General features: G+C 54.6%; 2 protein-coding genes across 3 annotated transcripts; both read right to left on the reverse strand.

Annotated features, from left to right (window-relative positions):
- Positions 1 to 287: 287 nt before the first annotated feature.
- Positions 288 to 1,778, reverse strand: EXOSC6 (exosome component 6). Its single transcript, XM_082062348.1, has one exon. The coding sequence runs from the start codon at positions 1,750 to 1,752 to the stop codon at positions 910 to 912; it is 843 nt and encodes a 280-aa protein (XP_081918474.1). The 5' UTR covers positions 1,753 to 1,778; the 3' UTR covers positions 288 to 909.
- A 56-nt stretch (positions 1,779 to 1,834) lies between these two features.
- On the reverse strand, positions 1,835 to 17,829 carry AARS1 (alanyl-tRNA synthetase 1). Of its 2 annotated transcripts, none has more exons than XM_082062345.1 (21): positions 17,776 to 17,829; positions 16,557 to 16,766; positions 15,724 to 15,912; positions 15,228 to 15,373; positions 13,917 to 14,108; positions 13,345 to 13,489; positions 12,013 to 12,158; positions 11,366 to 11,474; positions 11,119 to 11,269; positions 10,622 to 10,746; positions 10,188 to 10,332; positions 9,373 to 9,551; positions 8,741 to 8,854; positions 7,796 to 8,002; positions 6,959 to 7,143; positions 6,419 to 6,527; positions 5,610 to 5,723; positions 4,612 to 4,731; positions 4,028 to 4,114; positions 2,480 to 2,593; positions 1,835 to 2,118 (listed from the first exon to the last, which is right to left on the reverse strand). In XM_082062345.1, the coding sequence occupies exons 2-21, from the start codon at positions 16,698 to 16,700 to the stop codon at positions 1,933 to 1,935; spliced, it is 2,907 nt and encodes a 968-aa protein (XP_081918471.1). In that variant the 5' UTR covers positions 16,701 to 16,766; positions 17,776 to 17,829; the 3' UTR covers positions 1,835 to 1,932. The 2 variants fall into 2 exon arrangements, with proteins under 2 accessions (XP_081918471.1, XP_081918470.1); XM_082062344.1 differs by having other exon boundaries at positions 17,747 to 17,822.

Below are 17,829 nucleotides of genomic sequence, written 5' to 3' on the forward strand. Positions count from 1 at the left end.
GTGCAGCTCTGCCCTGTTTCTCAACAGAAACATTAATTACCACCGTCACCCGCAATATTCCCTACCAGCCTGGTGCGGTTCAGCTGGGCAGACAGGACCTGCTCCTCTTCATCCCCAGGAATAACCAGACCCCAAAGCAGCACCCGGCTCCTCCTCACCCCTCGAGGAAGGACAGCGGGAGCAGAGGTGGGCGATCCCGATGCCTGGCTGCTGGTCACCCTGAGTGCATCCTTCCACCTCTGCCTGTGGCTGGCAGAGGCCCCAGTAGAGCCATATAGGCAGAAAACTCACCAGAAAAAACTGATTTATTGTCAAACAAATAACCAACTAAACACAACTCCACCACCCTGAAGTGCTGCCTGGGCAGGAGGTCCAAGAGATGCAGTCTGTGCCACAATGTGGTTCCTGCTCAGTGCTGCCCGTGTCCTGCCTGCGTGGATGGTCATGGTGGGCAGCTCCACGTGCGGGTCTCAGTCCTGGTGTCACCCCAGAGTGGGCTGTGAGGTCCCGCAGTTCTGGCAGCTGCTTGGAGAGGGGTCTCTCGGCGTGCGAGGCTGCTTGGGTCCTGCAAGGCCACTCGGGAAGAGTTTCCTGTGACTCCGGGGCTCCTCAGGCAGGCTCCGGGGTGCTCGGGCAGTGTGGGGGCTGCTCTGGTGGTTCTCCGATGGTGGGGTGGAGGCAGGCTCCGGTGTCCTTGGGCAGGTTTCTTGGGCCTCCAGTTGCGTGGGCAACTCCAGGGGTCTTCAGCAGCCCAAGGGCTGGCTCAGGCTGGCTCAGGGGGTGTCTCTGGCAGCATGAGGTTTGGGTCAGACAGGCTCCAGTGGTCTGCAGCAGCACTGAGGACAGCTTGGATGGGCTCTGGGAGACAGCCCCATCCCCAGGCGGGAGCCACCCAGGCATGGTCAGCGCTCAGGCAGTGGTGGCAGCGGCGGTGGCAGCAGCAGCGCCATCACGGCGGCGGGCAGACCGCAGCAGGCTCTGCCGCAGCACGGGGTACAGCCGGTGGCAGCCGTCGAGGCCGAGGCGCAGCGCCTCTGCCCAGCTGTCGGGAGGGCTGCCCTGCCCGCTGCCCAGCACCGCTGACACCTGGTTCAGAGCGGGCAGAAGAGCCACGGTGAGCCGGGCGACGGCACGGCGCTCCTCGGGCTCCTCGGGCTGCAGCATCCAGGCGGCGGCGGGCCCGGGAGCCCGGCACACGGCACAGCCCACGGCCAGGTCGTACATCTCCACGCCGGCATCAGCCAGGGCCAGGGAGGCGGCGCTGATGGCGGCGGCCAGCGCGGAGCCCCCGTCCTGCAGCAGCAAAGCGCTGACGGACAGACGGGCCCGCGGGTACCGGGCCAAGCGCACGGCCGGTTCCAGCGCTTCCCGTAACGCCGCCGCCGCCTCCCGCTCCGCCTCCCGCTCCGCCGCCGAGCCCGGCCGCCACCGAGCCCCGCGCCCGGCGAAGGGCGCCCGGCGGAACTCGCAGAGCAGCGAGCCCCCTCCCGCCGCCGCCCCGCCGGGCTCGGCCGCCTCCCGCGGGCCCCACGCGGCGCAGAGAACCTTAGTGCCGCCGCTCAGCTCCACGTAGGCCGAACCCTCCGCCTGGCTCAGCAGCCCGGCCCGGGCGAACAGCGGCCGCAGGGCGCAGGGATCCCGCGGGGCCGCATCTTCCTCCTCCGGTACCTCCCCGCTTCCCCCGGCCGCTGCCCAAACCAACGGCGGCTGCGACTCCTCCGGGCCCTGCAGCCGGCGGTGATCCAGCGGCATGCTCGGCCGGGAAGACGGGCGGCGAGCAGGAGGAGGAGCCCGGCCCGGCCCGCCCCCGCGAAGCAGAGCCGAGGCGGCAGCACGCAGGACCGGCAGCATTTATTGATAGGAACGGCGGGGTTGGCTCAGCAGCAGGCAGGGGATGGGCAGGAGGGCAGAGGGGGCCGGTGACACCCCCCGTCAGTTCTTCAGCTCGCCCAACCGGAGCGTGGCAAAGTCCGTCGCCAGTTTCAGGGCTTGCTGCAGGCAGCCCACGTTCTTGCCCGTTGCCTGTGCGGAGACGTCCTTCCCGCCACCTTTGCCGTCCATCAGGCCCGACACCTCCTGCACCCACTGACTGGCCTTCAGGCCCTTATTTGCTGTCTCCTGGGTAGGAAAAGTAAAAAAAATTAAAGAAGCTCAACCTGAAGCCAGCAAGCAGTGAGCAAAGGCGGCCCACGAGCATGGTATCTCAGGACAAAGCTCTTCCAGGTGCAGCTCCTGGAGGACAGCAGTCCAGGGGCAGCCTGGACTTAACCACGCTAATTCCTGGCTCTTTCCATTTCACTCTTTGCAAGGCACACCTCTTCAACCCCCCAGAGCCTGATGATAACCCAAAGCACAAAGGCTGTGGCTCTTGCCAAACCCACAGGAGTTTTGGCCATGTAGTGTTAGATAGTCACGGCCCAGAGGCTGCAGATCCACCTCTGAGGCTCAGAGAAAGGCAGACAAGAAGTCTCAGCATTACCTGGGGCACCTGACACAGGCAGGTGATTCTGCCGGCTTCATTATCTACAGCGAAGAGCATGGTGGCAGTCTGTGGGGAGTAAGTCTTGAAGAGCTTCAGAGATTCGTTCAGGGCCTGGAGGAGGACAAAGTCATTGCAGCTCACCTTTCCTGTGCTCGCAGCCAGCCCTGCTCCACCCCCCGGCACCCACGGAGATCCCGGGGATCTGGACTTGCATTAAACCAGACAGCAGCACCCTGCAGCGTTCCTCACAAGAGTGATTTTCACATCCCCAGGTGTGCAGAAGCCTTGGCAGGGGACAGAAGCCCTGGCTGTGTACCCTCATGGCTGCAAGTAGGCAGGAGTGAGGAGCTGCTTTTATTTCCTCACCTTCATTTATCCAGAAATTGGCAGAATTAGTGACCACGCAGCCCCAAAGCAAGAGAGCCTTTGCCTGAGTGTACTGGCTGGAGGGAAAAATGCTCTGCCCTGTGATGTGAGCTCCCAGCAGGAGGGAGCAGATGTTCTGCAGCAAGTCAGGAGGACTCAAATGCAGCGTGAAGAAGCTGCCAGGGTTATGAGACACAGCAGGCATGCTGGAGAAACTGCCAGGCAGCCTGTTATTCCCAAGGAGACCGTCATCCTTGCTCACATAGACAGTACAATGCAGGGCAGTGCTCCACCAGTGGGCCCTCCCGTGAGCAAAGCGGTGCTGCTGTAGCTGGAGAGGGAAAACACAGCTCCTCAGGCTGCTGGCACCCCCGTTCCCTGGGGATGCGCCCTTCTGCCAGGGGGAACACCGCGCTGGCACTTAATGCCAGCAGGAGCGCTGGCGTCGTGGGGATGGCCACAGAGAGCGAGCAAGCGTCTGTAAGCTTACCGGAGAGGAAATTTAAATAGAGCATTAAAACCCAAGAGGTCCAACGTAAGGGCACAATCAGCCCCCGCTGCCTGGCACTTGCTGGGCTCAGCACTGCAGCACAGCACACGCAAGGGAGCTTTTGTTCACAATAGAAATTGCTCAAAAAGAAACTTAACTTGTGCATGGAGGAGGCAAGGAGACTGGTCAAAGAATTTGAACCTTGCTGCAGCAGAGCTCAGGAGCTGGGGAGCAGCTCTCTGGCCTGACTCTGTCCACACCTGCAGCCTGGGATGCTGCTCCCAGAGCTGATCTGCAATGGCCAGAAGCACCACAACTTCTGTAGGTTGGCAGAGGTGCTGTTCAGAGTTCCTCAGGCCTGCTCTTTAGTGTCATGACTGCTCCTGGATGAGTCTTATCTGGGACCTAATGTGATTTCTGTTGGGGTCCCTATCCACCACCAGGTCTGGAAGCTCAGCAAATGGCCAAGGTCCCTTCCACACCCCGCAAACCCATGTGTTAATCCAGGAGGTGAGACAGAGAGAGTATCCCAGTGGTCCTCCCCTTCTTCACCAGCTGCTGCTCAGGGCTGGCATGTGGCAAGAGAGACAGCTCTGTAACACAGCACTACCTCCACAAGCCAACAGAGACCAGGCAACTGCTCCTCAGGCACAAGGAAGGTTTTGATGAGAGACCAGACCTTCCCATACCTTTGCTGAAGCTCCATTTTCCATTTCCATGATGATGAACGGCTGGTTAGGGTGACTCTCGATGACTTGCTTGGTCTTCTCCAGCACCTGAGTACAACAGCAGTCAGATACTAGAGCACACACATTGCATATGGACACAAGAACCACCCGGGTGGATCTTCCCTGCAAGTACAGAGGCCCCCAAGGTGCCCCAACACACCCACAGCCGGGCCTGGAACAGCCTCAGGCTGCAGAGCCAGGAACAAAACGTGCTGGTGTGCAGGTGTATGGTTTGCAAGGCAGCAGCAGTGCTGTGTGTGATTCCTCCTCTGGAAAAATCCAATGGGATCTAGGAGGAAGAACCACGCACCACCCATACCATGCACCCAGGGGCACCATTAGGGCAGGAGCACCCCAGCTTCCAAGATGTGCTGCCAGGACTTCACCCAGGGAACAGGCGTGGAAGTAGCCATGCCTTGGGAGGGAACTGGATGGCTGAACAGACCAAGGGGCATCCCCACAGCTCAGCCCCCTTCCACACTGCACACAAGCAGAGCTCCCACAGGAGCCCCCCCCAGCCCTCCCACACTGTGCTTTGTGCTCACTCGTTTCTGGATGTCAGCTTTGCTGGCTCGATCCAAGTCGTCCATAACTTTCTTCAGTGCTTTAACAGCCTCTCTCAGCTCATCTTTCTGCCACTGTGGAATAACAGCAGTGGCCAGTGTCTGCAAAACAGGGGTGGGCAGAGATAGCCAGAAGTATCAGTGTCTGTTGCAGGGGATGCTGCACTCATGAACCTCCCCTTCTGTCAGGGAATAGACTGCCTTAGCTTACTGAATTATTGGGTATACTGCTTCTTACAGAACTTTTTTAGAGATTGCTTACATAGAATTCGTTTAGCACAAGTAAGTTTGCTTAGCATAATTTCTGCAAGCTGGAAACCTTTTAACTCTGCTTTGTTAAGTAAAAAAGGCCTTAGAGTCTTCAAGCTAGAATGTAAGGGGAGCTGTGTCCTGGGGGATAAGTAAAGGAACAGAATGGTGTCTAAAAGGAGACGAAAAAGAAGAATGCTTTGGTCTGCCAAGAATTTACTTTTCTCCAGCTGCAGGTGCAAAACAGCAACTATAAGTCAGGACTTCAACTGACAGCCTGCCTGACAAAAAATGAAGAGATCCAATGAAGAACAGGGAGACCCCAGACTCTAATTTTGCAATTGACCCAGAGTGATGTGCAAGGGGTGGGGGCTGGATTTGTGAGGGTATAATTGTCCAAGTTTTTTTCACTGAGGGTCCCCTCTTCAGGAGACACCAACCTTGTGCTGCTGTAGAGTGTACCTTGCAAATAAATTATTTATTTTAGAAGAATTTCTGGAATCCATGCCTGAGTCTCTGCTAAGGAAAGCCTAGGGAAAAGAAACTTCCTTAACACCTCCTCCCCCAGGGCCTGACAACTCAGGCAGGAGGTGTTGGCTGCAGCACCCACAGGACACAGTGCTGTTCGGACAGGAGCAGGAAGCTGAACTTGGGCCTTATTAATACCACCCAGCGCCAGCAAACAAGGTCCCCTTCACTTTAGGAAGGCAGAGCACTGCTACCATCCTCACCTCACTGAGATCCGTGATCTCCTTCTGCACATCCTTGTTGGGAGCTGTCTGGATCTTCACCTTGGCCTCCAGGGCTGACAGCAGCTTCTTGAGGCTGTCGACTTTCCTGAGGGCCTAGCAGAACACAACCTGAGTTCAGTCACACAGGGAGGTTTAGCAGGCTGGGCTCCTGGCTACCCCAATGAGAAGGGGTTACGAATACTGAAGCCCCAGGGGAAGCAGCACTTGACCAGAAACAGGGTGTGATGCTGACGGACAGGCCCCCAGACTCTTCTTTGCCAGAAGGAATGCAAAAATCCTCCAAATAAAAGAGAAAAATCTCCCCCACCAGCCCCCTTCCTCTAGCAAGCACCAGCCCAAGCTAGCCCAGGACCAAATCTCCTGCCTGCTGTAGCAGACGATTCTCAGACTCCACAGCTCTCCTGCCAATCTCACCAGCTGCTGAAGGCTCTACATCTGCAGCCCATTCTGCAAAACAATCTGAACTTGACCCCACAGCCACTTCCAGGACCCACCCTCAGCTCTTCTAACAAAACAGCTACAGCCACAACCTCTCTTCCAGCTCTTCTAACAAAACAGCTATAGCCACAACCTCTCTTCCAGCTCTCTCCTCTGGCTGTAGCACAGCTGGGGGCCTCCAGCACAGCCTTTGCTAACAGCAGCATCCTTCTCCAGGAGCCCCTTAGACACGCCAGTTCTCCCTGGTGATCACTATCCAAACAGGGATATTTGGCAATTTGAACTATAGGAGCCTTAGCACAGGGTTAATATTTGGGATTTCACAGAGGATCTCTCCTGCCTCCCTTTACCTTCCGAGCTTCGGCCCCGGTGACTGCAACTATCCTCCGGATGCCTTTAGCAATTGCTTCTTCTGAAACAATCACAAAGGGGCCAGCGTGGCTGGAGTTCTGCAAGTGCCTTTGGAAAGAACCCAGAAAAGACCCACAACAAGAGAGAGTTAGAAGTCCACCTCTCATCTCAGCAGGACTCAGCATGGAAACAAGAAAACCATCCTGCCAGGGTGCTTCAGCAAGCGTAGGGACAGGCAGAAAACTCAACTCTGCCACTAAAAGCAAATGAGTAGGGAAAGGGTGGCAAGGGCTATGTTCCCAGCGCTGTCAGAGCCTGTGTGTGGGCAGGGACAGCACACAGGCAATTTTCCTGCCTGCAAAGGATGATTTAGAATGCAGTTTGATTCAGGACTGGGAATGCAAAGGCACATCATCACCACCACCTCCAGCTCTGCCCTGGCTGTGCCCAGCACACACCCACAGCAGCACTCAGGCTCCCCAGGGACTGACTCCTTTTCAGCCACCCCACGACCTTCCCCAGCCACCCCAGATACTCACGTTCCTCCACAGAATTCAACAGAAGTGACGGAGCCTGCGGGGCCAGAGGGGTCAGCCAGCAGCTCCTCCACAGGGATGCCAATCGAGACCACTCGGACAGGATCGGGGTAGGTCTCATCAAAAACTGCCCGCAGTCCTTGGATAGCTTTGGCTGCTGCAAGAGGGCAGTCTTTGGCATAGACGGTCTGCAGGAGACAGGAAAGGGACACTGGTAAGAGCTGGTCCTGTCACTTGTGACTGAGGGCCTTCGTTTCCAGGGAATCCTGACTTCCTCCAAAAGATCCTGAAAGGGAAGTTATGTGCCTCACCTGCACTGGGGTTTGTTGAGCTTCAGACATCCTAAAATTGACAGGTGCCCTCCCTTCAAAATTCTTGATATGTTTGGCTATTCAGACCTGCTGGGCTCCTGTACATTCATTTTGAACCACAGACTCCTGAGCAGAGCACAGGGTCCTCCAGGGCCTGTAGTAACATGGGGCTGGCACCAGGCAGAGCAACTCTCTTGCCCTCAAGGACAGATCACTGGAGGTCTGGGTATACACTGTAAATCCATCCAGCCCAGCAAAACTGCCAAACTTCTTGGCTCTTGTAGCTAATGTAACACTAGAGCAGGCAAAGAAACACTCCGACCCTAGACAGGGCTCGGTACCAAGGAACAGAATGATCTACATGGAGTTTTTCCACTCAAAATTCTCTGTTATGCCAATCTGTGCACAGTACTGCATCAGCAGCTTGGAAGACTCCTGCTGGGCCAAACTCCCAGCACCCCAGAACATCCAAAAGCCTGACTCAAGGTATTTTTTTCCTGAGTACATCCAACCCAGTGGCTGTACCCACCTTTGCCTCCTCAATCATCTGATTGGCGATCCCTTCGACTTTCTTGATTTCCTGGGTAGACAGGGCTCCCTTGGCTGTGAAGTCAAACCGCAGCCTGTCCGGTGCGACCAGCGACCCTCTCTGGTCAGCTTCCCCCAACACTGAGCGCAGGGCGAAGTTGAGGATGTGAGTGGCCGTGTGGTTGCTCATGACCGGCCTCCGCCGAGTCTGAGGGAGGAAATCACTGTTAGACAGGGTCTCACACTGCGGAGCCAAGATCACCTCTAGCAGCAGAAGTGTACTCCAACAGAAACCTCACTGAGCTCAGGAGACCAGAAACAACTTATCATGTTTGCTGCCTTGGAGCCTCTGCTAAAGAAGCAGGACATTCCCCACCAAATTTGTGCATGGCTTTTCCCTGGCAATCCCCTTGCTGGGCCTGTCTGGAGAGAGGGCAAGGACAAACCAGGTTGCAGACACTGATCTCCACTCCTCAAGAGGGACATGCACTGCAAGATGGAAGCCTTCCCTCTTGCTCCACAGGTATTGCCTCTAGAAGGAAGGAAAATGCATTTTGCAGACCAGGTTCAACCCCGCACACACTCAGCAGGCTGAGCGCACTGGAGCAATGTCTGGAGGAGGGCAGAGAGCCCAGGCTCTCCACTGTCATCCACAACGCAGTGGAGCACCGTACACGTTCCACCTCTCAGTTGTGACCATAAATGCGTTTCTGTTGCTGCAGTGAAAGCCAGTGAGCGTGGCACTGAGCCTGCTGGGCATTGTCTGCCTCGTGGTGGGAGAAAGCCAAGTGCCAGGTGGGAGATGCCTCCAGTCAGCCAGGCTTTTCTGCGTTGTGTGCCATGGGCAGAGCAGGCCCCAAACTCCAGGCCACCCAAGTAACATCAACGGAAACAAAGACAAAATCCAGGGACAAAAGATGAAGTCATCTGTTATACCAAGTCTTACCTCATCAATAGACAGGCAGACCTGATCTCCTACTTTCAAGTTTCCATATAGAGTTCCTATGTGAAGCACGTAGCCTCCTCGGACCTGCACATTCTTCACTGTGAATTCCGTTTTCTGTACAAAGAAGGAAACGCCCCTAGTGAGCAGGGCAAGGGCCACAGGGAGACAGAGAGTCCAGCAGAGCTCTGAGCTGCAACTGGAAAAGTCTCAGCTGATAGCCAGACTGGTGTGTATGACAGGAGAAAGCTGAGGGTGCCCAGGCACAGCACGCAGGGCCAGAAAACATAGAAGAGGCATGAAGGTGGGGCATGGTTATGGGGCACAGCAGAGCTGGAAGAGTTCCCCAGCTCAGCTCCCAAGCACAGCAATCCCAGCACCACCACCACAGGCACTCACATTTGGTAACAACCTGATGCTGCAGCACGGAGTTCAGTTCCCCAAGAAGTAAGGGGAGCAAACTCCAGCACGTCTGTGCCATGCTGTACACCCGAAAAGGAAACCTGTGCAACTCCTGACACCTGCCATGGACAGGAAATTGCTGGGGCTTGCTGGGCCCCTTCCCCTCCTCAGTGCACCCCTGCCCAGGCCCCAGCTCAGACTGAGTCTTGCAAAAGGCTCTCAGGCCCACTCACATCCTCTCTGCCATCGTCCTCCTTGACCATGTAGCCCTCGTCATAGATCTGCCCACCCTGCTCGGCGTAAAAGCAGGTTCGGTCCAGCACTATCCCACACTCCTGGCCAGTGGATACCTCCTCCACAAACTTCTTCTCCCTGCGGATGGCTTTCACTGTGGCCACGAGGCTCCCAAAATCTGTCACCAGGAGAACAGGCAATGTCAGTGAAACAGGAAAACCTTGTAGGCACCACATGGGAGCAGAACGTCATAGCAACATCTCCCAGCTATTGCAGGAGTTCATGGCAGCTACATTTGTAGGGGGTAAGGAGAAAGAACCAGGGCAACAGTTAGTTGGACAAGAGGAAATTTCATTCTGTGCCCTCCAAGGCAGGGGCCTGTGAAGTAAAAGCCACATGTGCTGCTACAAGCCTGGGGCCTCCTGAGTCTCCACTGAATCAAAGAATTAGCAGCAAGAGCCAGAGCAAGCGTGCTGAGGACAGACCAAGCACAAACTGCAGTCTCCTGCGACAGCGGCAAGGGGGCAGCTGGGAAACACAAACATGGGAGTATGAAGACACAAAGCTGCAGGGAACAGGAAACCTCTTAAGACTCGCTGATCACGTTGGCAACAATGGACCTGACCAGCAAGGCAGCCCTTGAACAGTCTGCCCTCCTCTTTCCCTGCTCCCTTTGTTACAAGCAGGTGATTCACCCGTGCAGTTCCACTCCCGCTCCCATGTCCTGTAAAAGGTCAGCCCAGAGGATTTTCCTGAGGTACATGGCAGGAAAGGTTTGGAAGCAGAGGATAGTTCTGAGAAGGTTTTTACATACCATAGGCACCACTTGAATCTGAAGCATAGCTGTATTTTGGCGAGTCATCCGTCACCTCCAGCCCTCTGGATCGTAGCTCTTCGATGGCATAGATGTCCAGCATGAGGAGGTCCTCCCCACCAGCACCCTTCCCTTGGGATTTCAGCTGCCAACAACAAGCACCAAAGTTTGAGAAAACAAGAGAGTGGGGAGGTGCTCCCAGCACCCCACCAGCTCCGTACAAAGGCTGAGCTCAAGGTCCCAGGCCTTGCAGTGTTAGTGAGCAAACTCAGCCCCAGCTGCATGGAAAATACTCGTCCCACCACAACTGCAGTGCTATGCCCTGGGTGTGTGAGGCGTGAGCAGACACAAAGGGACAGAGATTCATGACAGCAAACTACAAGGAAGAGAATCCTCCCTGCCTGGAGACCAGCTCCCCTGGAGCTGTTATCTACCTGTGCATTTTTCCGCTCTTCTTCAAAGCCTTCCATGTCCACAACAAGGCCCTTCTCCTCTGCAATCAGCCCCGTGAGATCAGCAGGAAAACCATAGGTGTCATACAGCAGCCAGGCGGTATCACCTTCAGAGAAAAAGCAGAGCAGTCATCACTTCTGTTCTGTGAGACACTGCTCCTTTACCCCCTTTCTGACTGCCTCTGTCCCACCCAACTGGCTCTGCACCACAGTGAACAGGTCTGGTGAATGTGAAATCAAAAGGACTCCTCTCTGACAGCAGAGACATCACACCATCATCTTGTGTCTGGGCAGCTTAGAAACCTGAGCAAGTGAATACAGGCCAGATGGGTGGCCCAGCTCTGAGCAATGGTCTTTTGACTCCAACTCTGTCCCCCGACACTTTCCACGACCTCTCAGTTCCCAGCCCAGCTGAGCCTTAACTCAGTGTGAGATACTAAAAGCCTCTTGGTGCATTCAGACAGAAATCACAGACCTACCAGGGATGGTTTTACTGTCCCCCAGGCTCTGGATCTTCCTGTCCAAGATGCGACGCCCTCTGCTGAGTGTTTTCAGGAACTGATCCTCTTCTTCATTAATAATGTCCTTCACCATATCTGGGTCCTTCTTCAGCTCAGGAAACGCGTCTCCCTGCACATCCAAGACGATTAGTCAGTCAACACAGAGATCCGCACACCTCAGCAGAGGAAGACTGCGGCAGATACAGCAGAGCCGGGAAGAACTTACCAGTGACTGCACCACCACATCAACCAGAGTAGCAAAGAAACCCTTGGGGGCATTGAGCTTCTCGTGGGAGTAGCGCACAGCCCGTCGGAGAATCCGCCTCAGCACATACCTATGGAACAGCAGAGCTGCTCATGCAAACGTCACACCTCCGGGCTGTTCCCAGGGGATCCACCAGCACCCACTGGCCATCACCCCCTTCCAGGACCAAAAGCACAGGGTTCCCTCCCCACATTTTCCTTCAAGTAGCTGCTCACACCAGCAGCAAGCCAGAGGTGAGGTGCCAGGCACCAGTTCTGTGACTCAGACTCATGACATGCTTAAGAATCACTCCTGTGAGTCCAGCAGCACCCACAGCACAGCCCCCCCGCCCAAACTTCATTGTTTTTTTAACAGCAGCACTGCACCGAGCAGGGTTTTGTGCCTGTGTGCCCACAGTGACCTTTTCTGGGGTCTGACACAGCAGGATTGGTACTCACAAGTACCCTCATACCTTTTGCATGGACCTTGCTACAGGAATTCAAGTGTCAAATATACTGAGCAAACACCCTGCTATCCACCGCTTTCATGACAAATTCAGAGGCATGCCAGAGACACAGGAAATCCCAGTCCCCTCAGGGAAGCCATGCTGAACAGAGCTCCCATCTTACCCTCTGCCAGTGTTGTCAGGTCTGCCCCCATCGGAAAGAGCCAGCGTGATGGTCCGTGCGTGGTCAGCCAGCACCCGGTAGGCCATGTCTATACCATCAGCATCCTCAGCACCAACCTGCCCCATGTACGGCCTGGCACCCGTGCCCTGGGCAGGGAGGAGAAGGCAGTGGGCAAAGGGGATGATTATGGACAGTGGGGACCAGTAGCATGGCAGAACAATGGGGACGTGCCTCAGAAGTCAACCCCATTCCACTGCCCACAGCCACAGAGGAAGAAAGAGGTGACTCAGTGAAGGCAGGGAAGACCGAGAGCTGCGAGGCTCTGCATGACGCCGCAGCCAAATGATCTCCATGACCAGAGAGAAGGAAAGCCAGTTTATCCCTACACAAAGAGCCCAGGATAGAAGAGAGAGGGACAGAGTGCAGGGAAATTATCTGTTTTCCACACTGGCTCATAACCTGCCCAGTCAAGAAACTTCTCAGATTCTGTTACATGGAAGACAGTCCAAGCTTCTCTCTTTTAGGGTGTTTTTATCTGTACCCAAAGGAAAGATACTGCTGTAACAAGGCAGCATTTGCTTGTAGTGCAAACCTCACACCATGGGCACAGTCCCTACAACCAGGCTCCCAGCAGGCAGACGAGGACGCATGGGCTACATGTAGCCAGTGGCTTTAACATCTGCTTCCAACTCTGGAGCTCCACACCTCATCCCCTCTGAGAGGCCTGAGTCTGGGCTCTTCCAGCACAGTCTGCAGCCACAAAGCTTTGCTGCTTCCACAGAGCGAAACAAGGCTTGGACTTGCACACAGAGTTCCCAGCACTGGTATCCAGGAAGATGCAGCAACAGCATGCTGGTTCTGCAAGTGACTGTCATGGTTTATAGCAAAGACCTCCTCTCTCAGGGGATTTTCTACAGATCAGCATGTTTCAGGTGGGAGACTGAAGAACAAATTCTGATGCTGGGTCAGCAACACCACATACTTTCAACCACATGGCAAAAAGATAGTGCTTGGCCACATGGGACAGCAGAGCATCTTCCACTTGGAGAGGACCATGGAGTGTGCAATCAGGACAAGTCACAGAAACAGGAAAGCTGTACTGTTCATTGTCCTGTGTTTTCCTCTGAAAACATGCCCCAAGGCAGCAATTACTGTGCCGGCCTGTGCTCCTACCCTCAACAATGTAAAAATCCATGGGGCTCGCAGCAGCTGGGAAAGCAAAGACCCACAGACATAACACTGCCTTGTTCAACCAGCCCTATTCACCTCCCCAGGGATTTGGGAAATGGAAGCAATTGGGTGAGGTCCAGACCCAGAGTCCCCAGTTCATACCTTCTGGATGGCTTCAAAGTAAGGAAGGAAAAGGTCTGTGTCATAGTTGGACATCTTGTTCTGCAGCACAGACACCAGCCTCTCCAGGCCCATCCCAGTATCAATACTTTTCTTAGGAAGAGGTTTCAAAGTCCCATCAGCTTCCCTGCCCAGCCACAAAAAGAAAAGACAAGACGTTATGGATGGAGGCTCTGCAGGGGCATCCCCATCGCTCTCCCCATCTCTGTGAGATTTTGTTCCATCAGATCTACGGTACGGGCCCATACACGAGCCACACACAAGGCAACTGTGATAAATAACAAGACCCTCAATGATGACTCAGACCCAGGGTGGGACGGCACTTATTCCCTACTGAACTCCTGGCAGATGAACTGAAGAAACATGCCCCGTCTGTCCCCAAAGACAGCGCGACTGACCTCTTCTGTACAGGTGGGCTGAGGGACAGAGCATCACAAGTGTCCCAGACAACAGGAAATGGTGAGCAAGCTAGGGGCAGTTACAAAAGTGCGCAGCCCGAGTGACCTCCCATGCCACGCTGGAGCAGCCTGCAGCAGGAAGCAGGTCGCACTCACCTGTTGAACTGTATGAACACCAAGTTCCAGATCTCCAGGACGTTTGGGTCATCCTGATTGACCAGGTGGGAAGCATCTCTGTCCCCAATCCGGTCATAGTGGATCTCGCTGCAAGGGCCACAGGGGCCCGTGTCTCCCATTTCCCAGAAGTTATCCTTCATATTGCCAGGCAGAATCCTGCCCTCAGCCAGCCTGTAACGAGAAACTCTTATTGAACAACTGAGACATACAGCAAGGCAAGAATTCCCCAACCAAGGACTATAGCAGAGAAAGCTCACTAATTCCCTGGATGAGTAGACAAATCACCTGAGCCTCACCAATGTAAGATCTTACTACCCAGGTTCCCTGCTGAGGAGGGTCAGGCAAGCGTCAGCCCCTGGCACTAGCCCCAGATGAAGACAGAGGCTGACACGACACCTCAGCAAAGCCACCAGCAAGAAGACAGGCAGATCTCCAGCTTTAATACACGCAAGGCAGGTTTGGCCCCCCAGAACAGAGGTGTGTCATGGGCTCAGTGGCAGGCTGCAGAGGCAACTACAGCCACAACACCAAAGGCATCACTTCACTGCTACCTTGTTGGTGGGCTTGGCAGTGTTAGGTTTACAGTTGGGCTCACTGATATTTAGGGTCTTTTCCAATCTAAATGATTCTATGATCGAGCTTTGGCCCACCCACAGCTTGAGTACTGAGGGTGTTTCTCGCTTGCTCATCTCAAGGGGGGTGAGGTAGAAGCAGCAAAGGTACAGAGGAAGGAAACTAAAACTACCTAAGGGCAGAACATCTGCCTTAGGAAGGGAACACAGAAAAGAGAAGGACTCTTCAATTTGTAGAGGACAAGGCTGGGTGGGAGAATACAACTGAGATTTAGAAAAATCCAACAGGTTCAAAACAGAATCAGACATATTCCGAAGGAGCTGGGCCCCAAACAAAGGTGAAAGGGAGTAGAGGGGTCACACTCTAACAAACTAATCCAGTGACTGTGGGTGCTGGGAAAGGAGGAGAAGAACAGAGTGCAGGCCACAGTGAGACATTTTCTCACACTGGGCTAGACAGTGCTGGTCTGACCCAGTGAGGCACTTCTTATGTGCTTAAGCATATAAAAGAGATTTTGAAATGAAAGCTCTCGGTCTCTTCTATTTAATACCAGTGCACCCCTTTGCCTTGGCAGCTCCACCACCCTGCAAAAATTATTTGTGACGCTGATTTTTGTTAAAACCTCCTGTTACATGTGCTCTGCCACATAACACGTCCTCTTTCGCTGAATGACTATTGCTCATCAAAACATGCACCTTCCTCAGTTTAAGGCCTTACCCCAAATTCAACCATATCTGCTTGCACTCCAGGTCTGGTTGCAGTCCTGCAGCCTCATTGCCACCAAAATAAGTGACATAGAGTCTTTCAGCGGGGATGCCAAACTCCTTGGTGAGAAGTTCCAGTGCCAGTTTACAAGCAAGCTCCTGCAGAAGGAAAGATGAAGTCAGCAAGTAAATGCAAAGAGAGTTTCTCACAGCCACACAGCACACGCAACTCCCCACAGCTCCAGAACAGAAACTAAAACCTCTGCCTGAAGACACCAAACTGGCAGAGTTAATACAATCAGCTTTATAAACCTTAAGTAATTAATCTCAAAACATTCTGCAGGGTCCAGGCAGCTTCCAAGCTCATTTATTCCAAAGGAGCTACTTGCACCTTAGGAATACCACTCTGTGACAAGATATTCTCTTTTCTGTGGGCAGTTGCTCTGCTGAGTTCATAGAGACGGGTAACCTTGTGCACAAGATTCAGAGTTGCACCCAGCCTATTTTACCTTGAAATAATCCCCGAAGGACCAGGACCCCAGCATCTCGAAAAAGGTGTGGTGGTAGACATCTTTGCCAACGTCGTCCAGGTCATTGTGCTTGCCCCCTGCTCGGATGCACTTCTGAGTGTTGGTAGCTCTGTTCAGTTTAGCGAGCGGGTGTGAGGGGTCAATAGTATTGAGGAAGATGGGTTTGAACTGAAAGGAAAGAAAAAAAAGCAATCAAAGAAAGCACTAGGGACCTGTTTTCAAATGTTGCAAGCAACAGCAAGGCAGTAAGTGTTGTCTGTGTCATGATACCACTAGCCTAGATGTACCCAAAGCAGCTTTCAGAAACAACAAGCCTGCTGTCTCCTGCATGCGAGGAGACTGCAGCACTTAGCTATAACACACGTGTTCCTGGTGCCCACCAAACCCCAGGACTTCCAAAGGGACTGAAAGCAGCCAGATCCCAAGCTGACCAGAAGAAAAAATAAAGCAGTGAAAACTGTGTGTTGATCTCCAGCAAAGCCCTTTCAGCAGCCCAGCCCCAACCACTCTTTAAAGACACTGTTAGTCACTTGTGCCAGGACTAGCAGTGGTCCAAAGTGCGAAGGAAGGGAGACTGGCAGAGCTCCCATTGCTGCACAGGCAGCCCAGCAGACACAGGAACCTTTCCCAGTGCCATTATCAATTTTGCCAGAGCGCAGAGGACTATGGCAGACAGGCCAAGCACCTCTTTGTGACCAGAAGAGAGATGGAGAAAACAATAACTTTCCACACAAACAGCTCTGCAAACAGCTTCACCGGTTTCAACTGCTGATCTGTTTGTAAGGACCACAGTGCCAGAGTGGGAATCTTACCTGATTCATACCAGCATTAGCAAAGAGCAGCGTGGGGTCATCCAGGGGGATTGTAGAAGACGAGTGCACATAGGTATGCTCGTTTTCCTTGAAGAAGTCAATAAACCGTTGCCGGATCTGGCTAGCTGTGAGTGTGGCTTCCATCTTGAAGCTCCAAGTCACAGCTGTCCAAAGCAAGCGGAAGAGAAAGCAGCAAGGCCTTGGCGCAGTCTGAAGAAACAACAACAAACAGGGTTCTTACATGGTGTCAGCTCCAGCAGTAACACCAGGATCACTGCCTCCATCTCCTGAAAGGGTCTCCCCACATTGATAACTACTCCCACCGACTCCTCAGTTTAACCATCAGGTCACCCCAAATGGTGCCGACACAAACCCAAATCTCCTCCGCCCCAACCTCCCTGATTTCTGGAGATCGAGCTCAAATTATCCCATTCTTTGAAAACATGTTTTTAAAATACCAAGTTCACCTGGATACTGAGCTTAGCAAGAGGTTATATCTGCCTTGCCAGGGACGCAGGGGAGGGAGAGGACTGCTAATGCCTAAAACCATTCAGAGTCATTATATCAGAGAATGGCTGAGTTTGGAAATGACCTCTGAATACCCCCTCATCCCCCCTCCCTCCCCAAAGCAGGATCAGCTCCAGTCGTCCCTGGAAACCTTCCTGGTGAGAAACTGCATCACCACACCCGCCCCAGGGACAGGTGAGGGTTTGGAGGTGAGCACCCCGCTGTATCCTATGGGGTGCACCGGGCTGTCCCCTGCCGATGCAGCGCGGTGCGGTTCTCCAGAGGGCCCGGCTCCCAGGGGGCTGCTCCGTCCGGGAGGCACCATAATGCTCCATCTGACTAATGGCAGCGAGGGGGAGGGAAGGGCCCGGCGCAGTGTCGGCTCCCGGCGCAGCGAGGCCTCTGCCCACACACCACGCCGTCCCAAGTGCCCGAGGACAGGCGAGGTCACAGCCGGTGCCCGGCAGCCATGCCGGCAACCAGACATGCCCCCGCAGCCCCGCCTGAGGAGACCAGGGCACCGCCGCCTTCCCGCCCGCCACCGCTACCCGCCCCGGCCGCCTCCCCTCAGCCCGGGGGCGCCCAGTCGGGACACAGGGAGCAGCCGGGCCGTGGAGGCAACCCCCGAAAGTCAGTGGTCCCCGGATACCCCCCAGACCACAACGGAACATCCCAGGCCCTACCTACGCGACCGCCGCCCCCCGCTCCGCACCTCACCGCCAGCGCCACTGCAGCGCCCGCTCCGCTCCGCACCGCACCGCACCGC

The sequence above is a fragment of the Streptopelia decaocto genome, assembly GCF_964273445.1.
Source record: "Streptopelia decaocto genome assembly, chromosome: 11".
NCBI classification, from domain to species: Eukaryota; Metazoa; Chordata; class Aves; order Columbiformes; family Columbidae; genus Streptopelia; species Streptopelia decaocto.